This window comes from Leptidea sinapis, chromosome 30 (genome assembly GCF_905404315.1).
Source record: "Leptidea sinapis chromosome 30, ilLepSina1.1, whole genome shotgun sequence".
NCBI classification, from domain to species: Eukaryota; Metazoa; Arthropoda; class Insecta; order Lepidoptera; family Pieridae; genus Leptidea; species Leptidea sinapis.
In genome coordinates this window covers 9,775,871-9,796,758 of record NC_066294.1, presented here as the reverse complement: position 1 = coordinate 9,796,758, position 20,888 = coordinate 9,775,871, and the positions used below count along the sequence as shown (strand labels likewise).

The 20,888-nt window shown below is 34.9% G+C and overlaps 1 protein-coding gene across 1 annotated transcript in view; it reads right to left on the bottom strand.

Annotated features, from left to right (window-relative positions):
- Positions 1 to 430: 430 nt before the first annotated feature.
- LOC126973794 (adenylate cyclase type 9) overlaps positions 431 to 20,888 on the bottom strand; it is a 35,056-nt gene continuing 14,598 nt past the window's right edge. The window contains exons 6-8 of the mRNA XM_050821113.1: positions 6,006 to 6,388; positions 4,612 to 4,815; positions 431 to 3,145 (exon numbers count right to left, since the gene is read on the bottom strand). Of these exons, the coding sequence (XP_050677070.1) occupies positions 1,325 to 3,145; positions 4,612 to 4,815; positions 6,006 to 6,388 (2,408 nt within the window). The 3' untranslated portion in view covers positions 431 to 1,324. The remainder of the gene's footprint in view (positions 3,146 to 4,611; positions 4,816 to 6,005; positions 6,389 to 20,888) is intronic.

The window sequence follows — 20,888 nt, the reverse complement described above, 5'->3', positions numbered from 1 at the left end:
ATTTACAATAAATAATATATTATCTAGGAACAATGTTAACATTTTGATAATATGAATTCCTTTTCCAAATATAAAAAGTATTCGATATATTAATAAACTTTAGTAGGGGCGAACTTATAATCAAAATTAATATATCCAATTAAAGTAAATATAGGTACATTTATTGAATTAGGCGCCACTTTGCGGAAATCCATAATTATACAAATTATTTAAGTTTTCTTTAGTGTTAATTCCGCCAATATTTGTTTTTACAACAATTCGACACGTGTCTCGCCAAAATCTGGCACGAGACTCAAGTCTGGAGTCACACACGTGCCGAATTGTTTTAAAAACAAAAATTGGATGAATTAACACTAAAGAAAACTTAAATAATTTGTATAGATAGGTACAATATAATATTGAATTATACAGAATTAAATTATTCAGATCGGAATTTGTTTAAAATAGTTTAACAAAGAACTTTTTTGCATCTGCCGTGAAAAATACACAAACGCAGGAATTCTATATGAATATTTTTATACATTCATTGGGTGAAGGTTTGATGGGAGTCCGGAATTAGGGGTATCACGAAAAAGTCAATTGCTTAAAAGAGGAGATTAATTATTACAGACTTATATAGATCTTGACATAAGGGAAAGAGTCGACCATTACATTATCTATAATATAAATTGTTAATAAACTTAAAAATCTGTAGTTAAGTACTCAGAAATAACACTTTTAAAAACACAATATCAATTTTTCAGTTATATTTTGTATAAATATTATTTACTAACACATACAAATCTGGCGATTATTGTTCTAATTATAATTTAACCGACTAGAACACTGGTTACACATACACAACACAATATAAATTATGAGTAACATACATTCCAATTGATTTCCAATGTACGTAATTATCACGGGTCTTGTGTTAAATAAATATTAATCTTTACTACAGTCAACTCCTTAATTAACGGCCGTTTTCAATAACCTATATATCCATAGTTTAACTTACTAGAGGTATACAAATCTATCCTTTTACGCTTACTTACATTTCGATAACCTATTGACAGATGCAAAGCATTGGACTATTACCATATTGGACATAACTATGGATAGATAAGATCTTGTCATTAAACGGTGACAGTAATGTATCCGTAAGTTAAACTAAGGATAGATAGGTTATTGAAAACGGCCGTAAATCGCACCACCCGAGCCGCGCAATAATATTTATATAATAAGTTAAGCGATACATTCCATTTAAAATACCATTTATTCTTACAATAAGTATAAATAAATAATTAAATCACAGATTCTACATTTTTGTTATAAACAGCCTTATCTAAGTATCCCTTTTACCTATCACTAGATAGACGTGCATATTGTCTTTACCTTTTACGTAGACGCTTCCGCGCGGTTCGAAATCATACCTAGATGAAAGAATATTGATACAAGCGTCCCCGACTTGAATGCGCTTTGGGACACCAGTGGAATCCATTCGAGAAGCGATATTCACCGCGTCACCCCAAATGTCATAATACAATTTCGTCGTGCCAATAACACCCGCAGTGACATCACCGAAATTATAACCAATCCGCAGAATGAAATCGAATTCGAGCAGGTCTTGGTTGAAATTATCAACGACCTTCTGCATTTCTAGAGCAAAGTCCATCAACTGATAGAGATGCTCGTGCGGTTCATGTGATGTTCTCCTCAGATTAGGGTTAAGCCCGCTAGCTGCCATAAACGTGCTGCCAATAGTTTTAATCTTTTCCACGTGCTGGAACTGGGGCCTCTCCAACAATTCGTCAAAGTCCGCAATGAGCTCATTCAGTACACGAAGGTATTCTTTGCCCTTCAAATACGACTCGTCATACATTTCATTGAAGTTAACTATGCTCGCGAAAATGATCCCTACGTCCTTATGGTTTTCCGAATATTTCGCAGTGTTTTTTAATTGATCTGCCACGTGGCGTGGTATTATGTTATGAAGAAGCCAATCAGCCTGGTTTCTCATATTCTGTACTTTCTGCTTATCCCGATTCGCGACTATGTTGCTGTAAAAGCTGAGACGGTAGCTGATTTCAAATTCTCGATTCAGGAACCAAACTAAAATCAGCAACAAAGCGACGTCCAAATAAAGCTCTTTCAGATGCGTATCTTGCAGCATACTGTGCAAACGGGTACTATTTGTGCTGAGAATATCATCAAATATAGTGGTCATGTTAAGCGATGAACTATTTTGAGCAAATACGTCTAGATTTGGCATCAAACTGACATCTGAATTTAAAAATTGTGTATTGGCTTCGCGGCAACCTAACAGAGCGAAGACAAGAAACAAACCCGCGTAAAATATCACAAGTGTATTCTTAACCAGCCAGTTCATCTGTGTAAAATTACAAAAATGCACTATGCTTACATTCAACAGGTACACGTAAAACGACTGTTTCCCCTCTAAAATACTAAGCGTGGTGTGTTGGCAAGAAAAATTCACAAGTACCGCCAAAATCGGCAAACTTATTAACAAACTTCCGGAGAGATGCCACGGAATCCAATTCGAAAGTTTTCGAAATACTTTATCCGACTTCCTCATCGTATCGGTTACACCGAGCGGCTCCGATTTCGACTTCCATTTCAAATAGTGCCTGTACATACACAGCGACATAGCTATTATCTCAATAACAACAAAGAACAGAAACCAACTAAAGGAATACTTCCACTCCTTGTAAACGAGCAAAATCGAAGCGGCAACAATCAAGAAAATAATAAGCGATACTAGAATATCTAGCGCGGTATTAAATCTTGACGTAGTTAATGTTGGCGGGAAATCTTCGCAGTCATCGCTCCTGTGAGCTTCATCTCTATAATGTTTTTCCATGGCAGGGGTTTTGAAGAACAACGTCAATCTATTGAGCGGTGGTTGGACGAAGTAATTGATGCCCGACCTCGCGTTATCTTGAACGCATCGTATCAACTGAAGATCAGATTGTTTCCTGAGTTTCTGCAGTGACTGCACTTGTTCGTCATTCAACGGAGCCGGAAGTTTGGTCCGAGTCGGCACGTCATTGAGCGAGGATTGGCTTGATGTGTAATAACCGGAAACGCGATGTTGCATTATATCGACTTGGGACGTTGCCAGCGTTGCGTGATTAAGCGCGAAAATCTGAAAATCAAATGGATACACGCGTATTGTAAACACTGCCTTATTTATTACACGTCTAAATATAAACTCAGGCAATCAAGTTCACGGTTCTATTAAACGTTTACCCTTCAAGATGTTTATTTTATACAAAAGTATATTGCGACCGTAAATTGTTTAAAAACGCTTGCACTTCCCATGAGGCCGACTGATGATTTGCTGAGATAAGCACATAAAAATGTATTTTTGTACAAGCCTTCGCCCACGCGTAGAACCATAAAATGAACTTGAAATAGCGGAATCTAGGAAAGTTGCAGATATGTTCTCATTCATATTTACGCTTTATTATTCCATGAACATAGGACCACTTAAGATAGAATTGTTTACTCCCGTCAAATACACCATTTTTATCTTCGTTGGATACTTATTAAAAATTCCTACCAATCTATATAAATATATTAATTCGTGATACGACTACTATGTGCAACTTTCCAGCACAATGCGGGCACGGATGAAAAATGAATGTGAAATTGGACATAGTGACTTAATAGATGGACTGTATAAAGTTACAACATATAACATTATAGCATATAGTACATTTTTTTTTAAATATATCATTGCTTACTCTGCTTATTAAAAATTTCAAACAGGAGAAGTCGGATAAGGGGATAATATTCACTACTGTAATACTTACTAAGAATATGATAATTTTCTCGGCTATCTATGAATAAAAAATCTTATTAGCGTTACAACCGATGGGCGACCTCTAGTATCAAACAAGGACATGTAAAACATGCAATGTTTCCAGCGGGAATTGAACCCGTTGCTCGACAACCAAACACGTAGGTATACTCTGCAGCAAACTGATCAGGCTGTTCCACGTTTGATCCACTTAATCACTTCTTTGAAAATAATTATATAAATCATACATCGCGAATTGAGATCCTTCTTCTAATAATTTATCGCGAGTCTATTGAGCTTATTTCAAACATTTGGAGGAGTGGAGGAAGCAAAGAAGATGCAGGCTATTTTTGTTCTCGTAAACTATTCGGGAACCCCAAGAAAACATTTTGGACTAGTCAATATATAATAAGAATGTCAGAACTCAGATAATTGAAACGTCGCTCAAAAAGAACTAATTAATAAATGATTAGAAGAGAACGCATTTAATGCAGTCAAATTAAAATTATTTATCCCGACATTTCGTTAACTATACATTGAACATGATCAAGAACTAGTAACTGTATTGCCATATCAGAGTTAGCAGGCAGATATTACCAACCTTCAATTGCAACACTCCTAACATTTTTCCCCGGTTCCCTCCACTCTGTTCTCTTAATTTTGATACCCTTTATCTGGCTCAACTTCAGTACACCCTCAATCCGATCAAGGTAAGTACAATCAATTGACTTTCATCAATTCTCAATAATGACCAAATCACCAAAATGTCACAAGGGCTATTCCTAAACTGAAAGAAAAAATTTTCTTACCTGGTGCTGTATGCTTGATCTTCGACTGGTGCTTCTAATACCGGAGTCTTTTCGGCTATTGACAGATGGGCACAGGCTGACGATGTCATCGGAAGGTCTTATCGGGTGGTTTACTGGTACAGGTAGGTTCATCTTGCGGTCTTTGGGACGTATTAGTTCACCCTGAGTTGCTAAGGTTGAACTTCGTGCTCGACACACTGGTATCTGCAATTGAATTAAATAACATACGCGTATGTTTATTTACCCCCAAAGCTATTACAATGCAGTGCCGCTCAGGATTCTTGAAAAACCCAAAAATTCTGAACGGCACTACAACTGCACTCGTCACCTTGCGACATAAGCAGTCTCATTTGGCCAGTAACTTCAATAGTTACGGCGCCCTTCAGACCGAAACACAGTAATGCTTACACATTACTGTTTCATGGCAAAAAAAAAGGCGCCGTTATGGTACCCATAATCTAGCCGGCATCCTGTGCATAGGAGCTCCCACTGGTATATATATGCAAGATTAAGAAAACTCTCGACACTGAATGTTATAGACTGTATTTCTATGTCTAGGGACTACAATAATATTCGACTTTGTTCTATAAGTCGCGAGGTCGTATTTCGTTTACATTGACATGGAATATGCATCAATTTTATTTAACGATCTGTTAGCAGCGTTTGTCAACAGTTGAATGTTTATTAGTTACATTTCCGAAACGATAGCGGATGTATATAGAAACATGACGCCTGCACGATGCAATTGTAAAATTAATCACGTTTTTTCATTCACGTTCAAGATAATTACAATCTTAACAAACTATTATAATATGTATAACAAAGTAACATAGTTAATACCTATGTAAGTCTAACTTTGAGGTAATTGTGAAACAAACCGTACTATAGAGTAATTGATGTATGTGTAATGGCACCTATTGTTATATAGTCTATGTTTTCTATCAAAGAAGATGTAAATACTACGTAATAAGTAATTGATATTTATTTTAGTATGAAACGTGCAGTGCAGAGCACGTTGAGCTGATGTGTATTGATACGCCCTGTCCATTACAATGCACTGCCGCTCAGAATTTTTGGGTTTTTCTAAAATAATTGTCCTCGTCACCTTGAGACATAAGTTAAGTCTCATATGCCCAGTAATATCACTAGCTACGGCGCCATTCAAACCGAAACACAGAAATGTTTACACATTACTGCTTCACGGCAGAAATAGGCACCGTTGTGGTACCCATAATCTAACCGGCTTTCTGTGTAAAGGAGCCACTGCGAATAATATTTCCTTATTTGTTTATAGATATGATATATTTCAACTTGATTCAACTGGATCTTGAAAGACGGACGAAATGATTTCGAGCGTTGCTTTTCTGCTATTTAAAAATTAAATATCAACTCACCTCTACGTTTGGTCTACCATACTGGGATCTATAGCTGCTACTTCTAGCGAAAGGCGACATATTACTTCTAGACTGACTTAAGTACGAACGTATATCGATTATCTCCCTTTCAAACGATGCTGCATCAGGGTGCTGGGGGATGTTGAGTTTACTACTACTCTGCAATGGTCTACTCTTGGTCTCATGAGACTCAATAACGATAGGCACTTGATGATAACCATTATTTGTGTGGTAAGTGAGTGGAGCTTCATTCCTTTCCACAAAATGAATGGTCTTGTCACTGTAGTTACGTTTTTTCATCTCATGCAGCGGAGTATCGGAGTGTTTCCTGAGGAACTTGGGCACCTTCCAGTTTCTTATTTTTGCGTATTTTCCGTAACTTCCTGTAAATATACGACAAGAATTAATTGCAGAAACGATAACAAGATTTTATAATAATAATAATAATATTGACACACTTTTTACATAAATTATCTTGCCCCAAGTTAAGCATATATAGCCTGTGTTATGGGTTACAAGACAATGATATATTTAATACAATATACTTACTTAAACATACATAAATTCATATAAACATACATAAATACATTTCAACATCCAAGACTCGGAAACAAACATCCATATTCATCATATAAATGCTTGCACCTACAGGGATTCGAACCCGGGACCTCTAGCTTAGTAGGTAGGATCGTTAGCCAGTCGGCTATACAGGTCGTCTATTTTGAAACCTTTGATACTCAGAATTGCCATTTAATTGGGGCCACTACTGTTGATGACTTACCAACTGCTTAGGTTAAACACATACAGCCATATAAATAAACTTGCCAGAAAGCGAATATGCAAAATCTTGACAATATCGCTGACAACACTGTCAATACAATGATAATTCTGAAGTTTTCCGAATGTCAAGCAGCCATGCAAAAAAACGCGGGAAACGTTATACGTTCGAATAAACAAATCATAAGCAAAATGTCTATTTGTAAACATTTTGCGGTTTCTTGGTTTATTCGCAGGTATAACTTTATGCCAATTTTATTTGTAAAGCCGTTGCTGTATAATGTATATACAGACTAGCTTCAAGAGTACAGAATGTAGGTATAACCAAGTCTAAGAGTACGAACGAGTGCACAAAACGAACCATTTTTATCCGAGACTTTTAGCTGATAGTAATGGCGAGGATAAAATGGTTTTGTGGACGAGTTATAAACTCTGCTTTTCATTTAGATTTCGAGGAAATAGAACAGTTAACATAACATTTATTTGATATTCAAAGTAAAATTAGTAGTTTTAAAAACTGAAGGAAATTGTTTTTTCCGGCATATTAACGGTATTTTGCAGAATTTGTGAAGATGACATATTGTGAGAAGATGGCATATTATAACATGGCTCTGACGACATTTACAAAATTATCGTAAACTTTGAGATTTCTTTTCCCGAGACTCTGGCGGTAATATCTGTTGCATAACTCTCTGTGCATTAATTTCCATAAGCGTATTAGGAGAGAGTGCTAAATCCTCTTCTTCACTGGACATTTTTAACAATTATAGCAAATTTGAAGAAATTAATAAACGCACAACAAGCAAGATCTGCTTCCCGCCGCTAATTTTTTTGATCTTACGACATTGATATAAGGCTTGGGTTCCAGACCCATACAGCCAACTATTAAATAAATTTTGTAATATATATAAACTTTTTAATTGATTAAATAAACTACCGTATTTTAATTTTAATTTTAATATCTTTTATGTCTTAAAAAACACATGAAGCAAATAAATTAAAGTAAATATTATAAAATAGCAAATTCTTTCTCAGAACTTTTTATTGTGTTTGGCTGTATGGCTCATTTTCTTTGCCTTAGTATATTTACATTTATGAGTAGATACGTTAATGCACTTGTGCACAAAAATCGTTTTTGTACAGCCTATATCGTGCACAAATAAGCAATATCAGAGCATGACAAGTGAAAAGAGAATTTTATACATTATCTAAGGCAAATAAGACTTCAAACAGCTCTCTGCGTTCAATTCACGTACAACGTGTCAAAATGATACGAGAATATTACTTGCAGAAATATTACTGGATTTCGTTTTCTATTATCCTCGTGTATGTAAGCGCAATGTATTAGGTACTGTGAGGAAAGCGCGATTCCACTACTTGTGTTTAATGATTCGTCTCGTGCGTACATATTGCACCCTCCTTAGGAATGGCTAGTATCAATGACGGCCAGTTTCATTATACGATCTCTAATTTAAGATTACTTGGAACTCAGGTTTAATGCGACATGTAAATCTATTCAGGAATGATTTCAATATGTAAATCTAATTAAGAAATACTATATTTCATTACGATTGCGGAAAGCCTGTCATTGCAAAGAGCTCCGAAAATGTCTACCCGAGCCGAGGCGCAGCCGAAGGGTGAGGGTGAACAGTCGGAACAAGTTGCAATGACGGTTCCGCACGTGTACTGAACGACTATTTTTAATACAGTTGCGAAAAAATTAAGCAATTTAATAGAATAATAAAAATACAATTTATAAACTCAACTAACTAATCATTTATTTCTTACAAAAGTTATAAAAAATGAAACCTAACCTAACTCATTGAATCAAATCATTTAATCTGATATTGAAACAAATCAGTAGCTTTTTTTTAAAAATTTTTGCATGAATCATAAAAACTTCTATGAATTTTTTTTTGTAAACACTTCGTGGTTGGTTTTTTCTTTTTAATAGACATTATTTTGACAGTTGGGAAAGAGAACGCACGAGTTCGGAAAAGGTAAAGAAAAAGCTCGTGTATGCAATAGCCCACATCCCGAACGCTATACGTCCCTGCAATATGCCACTTTTTGAGCAACTGTATTAAAAAACTTTTTAAAGTATAGAAAACGCTTTTCTTATATTTATAGTAGTGTCAATCTATAAAAAAGTGTATATGTATGTACGCACTCAGAAAGTTGTTATAGTTCTTTAAGGCGACACTAAATGCCGGAGACCTTGAGCGATATGCGTTCACGGCTGTTATGTAACAAAGCCAATATTTTCAAAATTCTTGCGTCGAAAATGTAACATTTTAACAGGCACAAACTGCTGAATTGCTTACAATCCTCACTATTGATTACTAATCTTAATAAATGTACCTACATAAAAAAGTAAAATCTATAAGAACAACTTTAATGATAGTAGTATACTAAACAAATGCATGATTCCGAGAAAAAACTTGTTTAACTGCAAAGAAAACTGGTAGTTCATAATAGCTCTGGAGTGCTAACTTTAACCAACAACAAGCATTAGCAACCTACAAGTAAGACTTAAGGGTATGTGTAACAGGATAAAGTAGTGTTCAAAGCTCCAAATCCTATATTTTCACCACAAAAGAAAAATCCTTAAAATATTTATTCCTCGTGCTATTTTATTAATGTCGAGTGAACAATATTTTAATTAAGATATTATATTATATTGCCTACCTAAGTCTAAGAGTATGTGGAAAAGAGAATTTTATAAATTATCTAAGGCAAAAAGACTTGCTAAAGCTAGACTAGCTCTCTGCGTTCAATTCATGTACACTCATTTGTCAAATTGGTACGAGCAGATTACTTGTAGAAATATTAATGCATTTCGTTTTATATTACCCTCGTGTATGTGAGCGCTATTATTACCTTCTACTTGGCTATTGGGAGTCTAGTTGACATGTCAAAGTTAAAGTCAAAAAAATCTTTATTGACTGTAAAACTTTATAAGTTATTTAGTGCAAGTCAGGATGAAGTACAAAAGTTACATTTTTCATACATCAAAAATTTAAATTTTTTAATAGGTAATATTTTAATTTCATTTGGGAGATTGTTATAAAACATAACACAATCCACTCTAAAAGATTTAGCAATTTTACGTAGCCTAGTAGATGGAATTGCGAGTTTATGTTTGTTTCGAGTATTGACACTGTGTACATCACTATTCTTTTTAAATTGGCTAATATTTTTATGAGCGTATAGGAGTTTCTGGAATATGTACTGGCAGTGTACTGTCATAATATTTATATCACTAAACTTTTCTCTCAATGAATCCCGTGAACGCATTTTATAGACTGCTCGAATTGCTCCTTTCTGCAGCACAAATATGTTTTCAATATCTGCAGCCCTACCCAACAATATAAGACATACCCTACGTAAGACATGACACTATGAAAGTAGCTGAAATATACAAGTCTGGCCATTCCAACATCTGTCATCTGCCTAATTTTATCGCAGATACTGCAGAGCTAAGTCGATTACATAAGTTTTTTATATGAGCACCACATTGTAGCTTAAAGTCTTATGTAATGCCTAGGAATGTTGTCCTTTCTACTACATCAAGTTTGTCATTATTAATTTTTATAGGTGTTGGTTGGTACTTTATATTTGGAAGTGTAAACCTTACACATTTTGTTTTCCTTTCGTTTAAAAGTAAGTTATTAACATTAAACCAATTTACTACTTCAGCAATGTCGTCGTCAACCTGACATAAATTGTTTTGCTGAAGTTTTATTTTAAATAACAAAGATGTATCCGTCAGCAAACAGTATAATATCATGTTTATTTTGCATAAGGTATGGTAAATCATTGACGTAAACCAGGAACAAAAAAGGACCCAAGATTGAGCCCTGCGGTACACCCATCGATATGATAGAGCCAGTTGATCTTTTTCCATTAATGTCTACTCTTTGAATCCTATTACGCAAGTACGATTTTATTAAATCTAGTGAAACATCTCTAACCCCATAGTGGTGTCTTTTTGACACACTTTCTGCAAAAAGTTTAAAGCTTTAACTGGCTGACATATAGTGTGTATATGAATTGTAAATAAACAGTAAAGTGGTCCGAGAAAAGAAAAGTGAAGAACGCGTCAGTAATGGATATTCATACAACTTTACCGGCCGCATTTTATTACGTAATAGATGACGCACGTTCAATTTTCACTTCAGTATGATAGCACTGTCCGAGAAGGTGCAGTATAAACACATTACATTGATCAAAGAAAATATAAACTTATATTTATGTACAATTCATCGCTATCGCCTTACAGAATCGATGTGGTCGTTGTTGATATAATTGAAGTGAACACTTCTCTAGCCGCGAGTTATGTTCGGACGATCATAAAAGGTATTTTTAAAAAGTATTATTTATTACACAAATCATTAATTACAATATTATTAAAACATGTGTTACTTAAAACAAGACTGGAGCGAAAATGAACAGTAAAAATATTAAATTAGAATTGACTTGTGCAATCTGCAACTCAGCTGTTTCACACCGATGCAGATGGGACCCCGGTAACTCGCGTTGGACACATTTTTGGAGTGGAAAATCTTATGAGTCCGCGACACCGAAATGCTTACAGCAGTATATCTGTAGCTATACAGCTGACGTATTGTGCAACATAAGTGCTATGTATATCTTATAAGTGAAATTGAATGGATTTAGTGAAAAGTTCAATGTGTATATACTGTGCAGTGTTGAAATAGCATTTTTGTTTGATTAATATGTTATTAAAAATAAATTTTATAAGTTAATTATTTAATTGTTTTTAAACATTCTTAATTTCAAATATTACGCAGTCCAATAATATAACCAGTAAAATTCTCTGTTCGGCTAGCCGTAATATTAGAAACATGTAAATTCAGGGAAAATGTATTGAAATACAATATAAAACCGGTTTATTAAAAAAAAACTAACAGGAAGCTGAAAATTTTGCATGAAAGGATTTTCCGTAAAAACATAATAATATTGTTTCATAGAAACCTAGAATACTCCCTTGATTTCCTTTAGAATTTAACTTATTTTTTTATGGATTTCCTTTAATTATAACAAAGATCCATATTCATCATATAAATGATTGCACCTACCGCGATTCGAAGCCGGGACATCTAGCATAGTAGTCAGGGTCACTAACCATTCGGCTATATGGGTCGTCAAATTTCGTTTCGTTTCGTAGTAGCGTTTGCTATGAAAATGTTCAAATGTACTTGAGAGGTTATATATAAATATTTTGAGTCAACAAATCGCTGATCGAGCCATTGGTTAGCACCTACACGCAACATTACCACAATTGACACTTCGCTCTCTCAACTAACTGGAGTAGATTCTTATGATACAAAACTAGCCGTTCAAAAAAGATAAGCCATAAACCATCTAGGATAAATTTCGCATCGACTGGTGGTAGTTTCATGTCGGCACGATCAGTGGTTTAGACGTGAAACAGCCTCAAACAAAGACCATTTTCATTGTATATATAGATAGATAGTATCATCGGGTAGTATATATTACTTAGATAATTTATAAGTCTAGATAGTCTCTTGCAGGCAACCGATAAAAACAGGCCAGGAATATTAGTTTAGTGTGCGTGACAAGCTGCGTCTTACACTTGCGTTTCGTTTGACACTTTGTATTAGTGTGCGTGAATTGCTCAAAATAGAGGTTAGTTCTAAAGTCAATTTTTTTCGACGATTTCATGTATATATGATCTAAGATATATTACTCACCTCCCAGGAAAATACCATATAGCCTTATTTATTTACCACAGGCTTACACACGGTTAATAGATGTGGGTACCGACTAGTTTCGGACTGTCTCACGAAAGTTTTAATAATTATGCCAAAATAATAGCGTATTTATTATTATATATTACTTATATTATTATTATATTATACCATATCAGTATATTTATTATATTTTGTTCCCACAGTATAAAACATATTTAAATCATGCACACAATTTTATTTCAACTTCGTTCGGGGGGATAGCGTGTTACTTTTCTCCAGAAAATCAGAGAAAAAGAGGATCTTTTTGTAATACTGGTCTGAAACAGAAATAATCCGTATGAATCCTAAAAATTACGAATTGAGAAAATTTCATAAAGCAAATAAATAGAGTATCTGACCTAAATATATTTTTTTTTTTATGAAAATACGGGACGAGATGAGCAGGACGTACAGCTGATAGTAATGGATACGCTCTGCCCATTACAATGCAGTGCCGCTCAGGATTATTGAAAAACCCCAATAATTCTGAGTGGCACTACAACTGTCTCATTTGCCCAGTAATTTCACTAGCTACCGGGCCCTTCAGACCGAAACACATGCCCACACATTACTGCTACACGGGAGAAATAGGCGCCGTATATATAATACCTTTTTTTTTTTTAAGTTTTATTTATTAAAAAAAAAAACTAATAATATAATCGAATAGATTAACTCATTTAATCACATAAGTCCAACAAAGAGATTTATTGATGTTACTAGCACTTTTAAAGATGAGCTTTAATCAAGGGAAGTGGAAAAAAAATCCGCCACTAATATGGAGACGTGAATATTTTAAAGATGTAAAACTAAACAAAATTTAATAATATTAATAAACAAAGGCATTCAAAAATAATAGAAATTCTACGATTATTATTGTCTTTGTGAGCTCCCTAAATTCCTGTCAATTATTGACAATAATTAGAGAGTAGACAAGACAAGGACCACGAGCATAACGGATGCAACTCTCATTCATCCGTTCATAATATAATTATTATGTATTTCTCGTGTCAAGGAAGCCTCTCGCTCACGTCAAAATCACGCTCGCCTGTCACCAGATACTGTATAAAAAAACAATAGTTAAAAAAAACACGCTTTTTATAGAAAACCAAACTCAAAAATAGAATATGTATATCGCTTTTTAGTTTGGTTTTTTAATTTTTAAAAACTATTACTTGCTCTTTGGTATTCGAAGATTTCCTAAAATTAGATAAATCGGTGAAAGATATGGTTTTAATTTAAAATTAACATCAATTCCTGCCATATATATATATTATATAGGTGATAGATGAAAATTATATAAATATTAATTAAATATTAAATAAATTTTATTAAATTAAAGTATTTCCATTGATCCTCAATAAATCTACGAAGTTTGATCGAAATCATACGGTTTAAAGTTGGTCTAAATCGCGCCAAAATGAGTCGGTTACAAACAAACAAACATACATACATACAGGTGAAGCTAATAAAAATAATAGTAATAACACAACTGCAAATCTCTTGCAAATTAAAAACTATATAATTGAAACGGATGCCATTAAACAAAGAAATTAAATTAAATAATTTTCTATGAAGATCTAAATTGTTACGCTTCCGGCGGTATGGCAATAAAATAATTTTAATTATATGTTGACAAAGTGACGCAATTTTGTGTCAGATTCGCTTCAAAAATTTACAAGGCGAAAGTTGATGGCGTGGATGAAAGTTTTGGGAATAATCGATCGCGCACACTGTTTGATCATGTAGGGGTTGAACGGAACCAGCTCAGGAGTACCAAGAGTGGGAGATCTTGCATTAAAGCATTTGATGCGAGTAGAAATTACTGGAAATAGGGCGGGAATGTGGCAAATGGGAGTCTTATTAAGACTGGTTCTGGTAGGGACCCGTTACACAGGTCGCCTCGGGCTTATGGATCATCAGTATCGGTCAGAAAGTTATTTTTATGAAAGTAAGGGTCGAGACAAGCAGGACGTCCAGCTGATGATAATTGATACGGCCTGCCCATTACAATGCAGTGCCGCTCAGAATTCTTGAAAAACCCAATAACTCTGAGCGGCACTACGATTTACACTATTTCGGACCGAAACACAATAATGCTTACATATTACCCATAATCTAGCGCGCATCTTGAGACATAGGATGTTCAGTCTCATTTGCCCAGTAATTTCACTAGCTACGGCGCCCTTCAGACCGAAACACCGTAATGCTTACACATTACTGCTTAACGGCAGAAATAGGCGCGGTTGTGGTACCAATAATCTAGCCGGCATCCTGTGCAAAGGAGCCTCCCACTGGTTTACATCCTATGCATGTTTGTATCTTGAAAAAAATATATACACTCCCTTGAGACTCCTGAGCGGGACCAACTTGCTAACGATACTTTTCAAACAAATTTGGGTCACTTTCGAACTCTTAACAGAATTGTTCGCATATACAAATTAAGACTTGATCCCCACCATCTGGATGTGTGGTGGTCCTCCACAGTGCGGATTTCAAGCTTTCTTCCACGTACTACAAAGCTGTGAGCTTCTTTGTGAGGTGTTTCCGGGACGGTACGACATCGTTGCCATAAAAAAACCACATACACCTTCCTTAAAGGTTGCCGGCCAATATTATCATATCTATTAAATCGTTTTTTTTTAAGTCGCCGTTTTTTTCTACCAATCAATCTTGAAGAAATTGTTTACAGTAAATAATTTATCAGCTACTTATAAAAACAACTAACAATGCGACAAAATATGATTTTTGCAAATAAAAAGGCGAAAATGTTATTCAAAAAAGTATTTTACTAGAAATAGAAATATTGCGTTCATTATTGCTCTCCGTCTACATTTCACAATAAACTATGAAATATTATTATCTCATAGAATGCATAGAAATGAAGTAAGCCCGCAAATGGAACGTTTTTATTAATTGCTGGAATCTAGGGTAACAGGGTGGCCTCTGATTCCCTCCACCACCCATCCCATCTACCCCTCCCGTCTCCATCTTAACAGCAACTCGTATCCTCAGGGTATAACTTCCTCGATAACGCCATTTATATAAATTAAGATCGTATTATGAGACTCTCATCAGTACTTTTTCTAGAAATAAAGCCATTTTTTGCCTTTATTACCAATGAATATCTAATATACAGGCTGTAACAAAATTACCCGTTAAGCCGAAAGGAGGTTAAATGGGGCCGTATAACGAGTCATTCGATTCACAATATTTAAGAACCGTAGTAACGCTGCATAACATACCCCGACAAAATAAAAGATATTATTGTTTTCAGTGATGTGAAAACCCTATTTAGTAAAATTAAAGAGTAAACTACGCAGAATGTACCTACATTTCTACCTAATTCGCGGAACGACAAAAATTTTAAGACCTAACCTAACGAAACAACCTCAACCAACAATTATTTTTCATAATAAACGTCAAATTTACAAAAACGGCTCAAAGTGTGCTCCGCCTTGCTCAATACACAACCTCGGTCGTCGAGATTTGGCTTGTGTGGCATTTCGCACCATCGTCGGTGTTCATGATGCGAAAACCTATCCAACACGCAGCTCCATCTCGGTAACCGTTTATCCCAACTTGACATTTTTGAAGCCAGTACTTGAGTATAAAGACATTGTATTGAGGTAGCAAACATTTATGAATGAAAAATATAAAATCTATTAAAGTAGACAATTATTAGGTAAAATAGGTTCGTAAGCCTTCTGTTTAATAATCTGGTTCCCTGATAGGACAGCTGGCAAAATTTTTGGCTTTGATAATTAATTATATTTTTACGGGATATTTGGTAAGACGTTGTAGACCTACTCACAAAATGAAAACTATCTCAAGTACGGACGGAGCCAATTTTTTTTAAGAGGCAAAAAGAGCGCACAGGAGATCGGCTTTCTCTTTTGCCGTATGGGCCAGGGTGTCATTCCTCATGTGCAAGGGCGGTAGGGACGGCTGGTTGAAGTTACCAAGAGCTGCTTTCGACAACGACCAGAACTTGCGTGTTCCGGTCGGGTAACTGGAAAACAGCTCGCCGATTTTGATGATGTGCTTCGATTTCACACGGGTATAAAAAACGGGTAAACTTTGCAGTTCGTATCCTTTGAGCCCAGCGCCGTAACCAAAGTTCGATACGCCTGTTTTTTGCAGTCAGATGCTGCTTTAATTGACGCATCGAACCAGGGCTGTGATCTGCCACGGATCGGTACTACAGAACTTGGTATAAAAATATCCATGCTTTGTAGAATCACAGTGGCTACTGTAACGGCGCAGCCACTAGGATCATCCGAAGGGAAACAAACCTTGCTCCAAGGGTAGGATGCAAAAAAGGAACGCATCCTATCCCAATCTGCTGACTTTTAGTGCCAAACGCGGCGGGTCGCTGGCGGTCTGCGACGTTATCGGATAGGCACTAGACTCCTGACCAGGCAATGAATGGACGATCCGAGAGGGGCGTCGACAGAGACCTGGTAACAGCAGAAGATCTAATAAGGACGGCATGTGGCTATACACATCCGGGAGCTGCGTTGTCGACTCAACCAATTGGGACTGACCACACGCCAATGCCAAATTATGCACAGATCCAGTGGCCTCCAGTCCTGGACACTAACCTATGCGAAACATACGCCTACATGCGGCCTAGTGCCGCTATGTTTTGCATAGGTTAGTGCTTCACGCCGGTATTCTGTGCGAATGTGGTAATTCACCCGGACGAGTCTGGCCAATATTAATATGATGTAATGTACGATGTGGCACCAATTCAATTATGGTACAGCCACGTGTAACCTCTTGTCAGTATTCCAAAGTATTCGTAAGGTTAGACCCCGGATTTCGAAAAGCACATCAAAATTATGTTCAACTAGCTTGTCCGTCAATTTAACAGGACAGTGATCAATTCAGAGTTTCGAAACGATGCTATTTAATTCTGACCAGACACCATAAAAATTGTTTAGCATTATGTACAATATTTAATTCAGTCACATATGCCAAGACGCCTCTCAGTCAGTTTTAGGATGTAAAAATAATATATAGTGTCAAAATTCCGCGAATTTACAAATCAGAAAAAAAGCGGCCCAGTGCGAGTCGGACTCGCCCATGAAGGGTTCCGTAGCAGCACGTAACATAATATAAATGGTCTTGTAGTTCGTTGTAACTTTGATCGATGTTTTAATAATAGTGTGCTTTTTAAATAAAAAAAACTACTTACTAGATATCGTGCAAAGCAATTTTCGGTGAATGTTTTGTTCATATTATATTTTTTTTAGTTTTATCATTCTCTTAGTTTAGAAGTTGCATTTAACACTTTGGAAGTTTCTCTCGCGCAAACTATTCAGTTTAATTATAGTTATATAGTTCAGTTTAGTAGTTCATACCTATCCATAGATACCCCACATGTATAGGTTTGATAAAAAAAAATTTTTGAGTGTCAGTGCTAAGTATGGGGAAACCCCAAAACCTTTTGTTTTTTTTTCTATTTTTGTGTGAAAATCTTAACGCGGTTCACAGAATACATCTCCTTACCAAGTTTCAACAGTATAGTTCTTATAGTTTCGGAAAAAAGTGTCTGTGACATACGGACGGACAGACAAACAAATATGATGGATCTATAAGGGATCCGTTTCTTGCCATTTGGCTACGGAACCCTAAAAACAGCTTCCGAAAATTAGGAACAGCTCTCAAAGTGGGAATCAGCTAAGCAAAGAACGACACCTCATCAAGACAATCACGCGACACCTTATCAGTCATTGGTTGTGCTAACTGCTACTGATAAAACATAATATATAAGCAACACGCCTTTTATTGTTGTTTAAATATTTGGCAGGAAATCCAAATCGAGAAAAACTGTACAGTTCTATGTTATGTAAATTTTGATAAAAATATGGAGACGAATTGAAAAGATGATTTTCACGCGGCGTGATTGTTTTTGGCATGTGACCTAAAAATGACATTGTTGTTGAGAGTTTGATGAACCCCTTGGTCGAGGGGAAAAAATTTTTTAAGCATCAGAATTAAACATGTCATTGTAGTTGAAATTTGACGAGACTATTGGTCGAGCCAATGACGAACTATGTCTTTTGTTGGAACTGGTCGAGTGAATTAAATGTTTTAAAAATCTGACCTTAGAAATGTCATAAGTAGTTGGGATTTCATGAGCTTGCTTGTGAGCGGATTTTCACGGGAATTGATAGATTTTAGCATCTGACCTGCCAAGAGAAGAGAATTCCTACTATTTATTGTAGTTTTAGTTAAAATATTAACCAATCATAATTTTAGACAGGATTTTTGAACAGTTTAATAATATATAATTGTTCTGTTCTTTTCCAGTAACAATAAAAACTGACTGCATATTATTTACAATCTATTAGGTATTCTACATAGCACATCCTTTTTTAATAATTAAAAAGTAGAGGAGTATATAATTTGAATACGATTTATAATAATTTAAAATAACATTTTAGTTTGCCAAAGTGCCACCATCCAATTTATGCTCAACAAGCAATATTTTTTTTATTTACTTATTCAAGTAACCATTACAATCATCCACACAATCTGCCAAACTGCTTAGTTTGTCGGCATCAGCTCTCGTAGAACAATAATGCTACATACATTAAACTAAACGATAGAGTTTAAACCTAAAACTTTTTACTAAATTGTAATAACATGACTTACAAAATAATATGACTCATGAAACAACTGTATTAAGAAAAAACAAGCCATGTTATGATTAACATATATACATTAACGACAATTTTATATTTTAGGTATCCGATCTACTATTCAGTGAAGCGTTTACTTATCGTATAATATGTTTTTATAGTCAAAGAGATCTCATAAAGCTGATTTACTAATAGACCAGTGCTGAGCCTTTGAAAATGATAAAAAGTGAAAAAAAAAAAAAAAAAAGTTGGATGAAACCCATTGGAAACGGAAGAGAATATAACATAAATGAAAGGAAAAATAAATTACGGGCGATCTGAGGTCGGGAAGTGGAAAAGGGGGGGTGTTTTAAGGTAAAAAACGGTTTATCTCGATTTCCGGCAAAACTGCAAGTCCTATGGAAAGAATTCAAATGGCAAAGTTGTAGGTAATAAAAAGATCTACAACTTTTGTTTTTACAATTTTTTGACATAACCTCAAAATGTATATAATAAAAATAATTTTACACATTCGGTGTTATAAGAGAAAAACAATTTGAACATGGCGTGTTTTGTCAAACAGTGACCTAACTATAACAACGTTCGTGACATAGCAATGACGACGTCTAAAATGGAGTTTATCGTTCTCTATTACAAAACAGTGTTTAGCTTGTGTTTAACTAAAACTTCGTTAAACACAACATAAACTGAAGTGTACAGGAACAATTAAAGGAAATGAACGCAATTTTTAACAGCAGTCATATATCTGGCATGATAAGGGCGTTTTTTTTTTATTTTTTTGTACCTTGACTTTCGTCCTGTCCTATGGCTGTTTTTATGCCTTTAATTATTTTTTTTACACATGTTTACGTGAAATTATTTTTTTGGTATGAATAAACAAATAATCGACTTATTATTTTACTGCCTTAATAACTGTTTCATATATTTATATAGAAATAATTAATTATTTAAATTGAAAATATGGGTATTTTCACCCTTAAAAAAGGGGTTTTAAGGGTTATATTGTAACTCTGTGGAACATTAAGATTTTCAAGCTGAGACAAATTAATAACATTTAGCAATAACCAGTTTGCTTTTTAGGAGAACTTTGAAAAAAAATATAATGTTCACATAACTAAGATTACAAGAAAAGCCATAAATATCTATTAGCTCTCAATAATTCTTTTTCGTCAAATATTGACTTTGGTACACAAAAATATAAAAACGCCCATATAACCTTAATCTCCCTTTTGAATAATATGATCTATATATACCTTAGACAAGCTTCGACTCGTGTTTCAATATAAGCAATGTATAAAGATTGTTGAACGCTTAACAACACAAAGACACAGATCTGTAATAGAACGTTTAAAAACAAGTGTTTAATATAAAAAAATCAGTGAAAAAAGCATTGGAGCGAAAGAGAAGAATGTATGCAGCGCGGCGAATAAAAGAGGTGGAAGACAAAATAGGATTTCAAAACACTTAGTAAACGTCAAAAACTACACATTTGAAAATTTATTCACATTTCTCAGACCTGAGAAGAACAGGCGCAAGAAATTCTACTGTTTTCTTTTTAAGACTTTGTTGTATGGCAACAAGGCTTTGTACAATACTCAATGAATACGGTCAAATTCAAATTATTTAACATACCTCCACATTAAAAACTTGTATGACCATAAAGTCAGTGAGATTAATTAGTA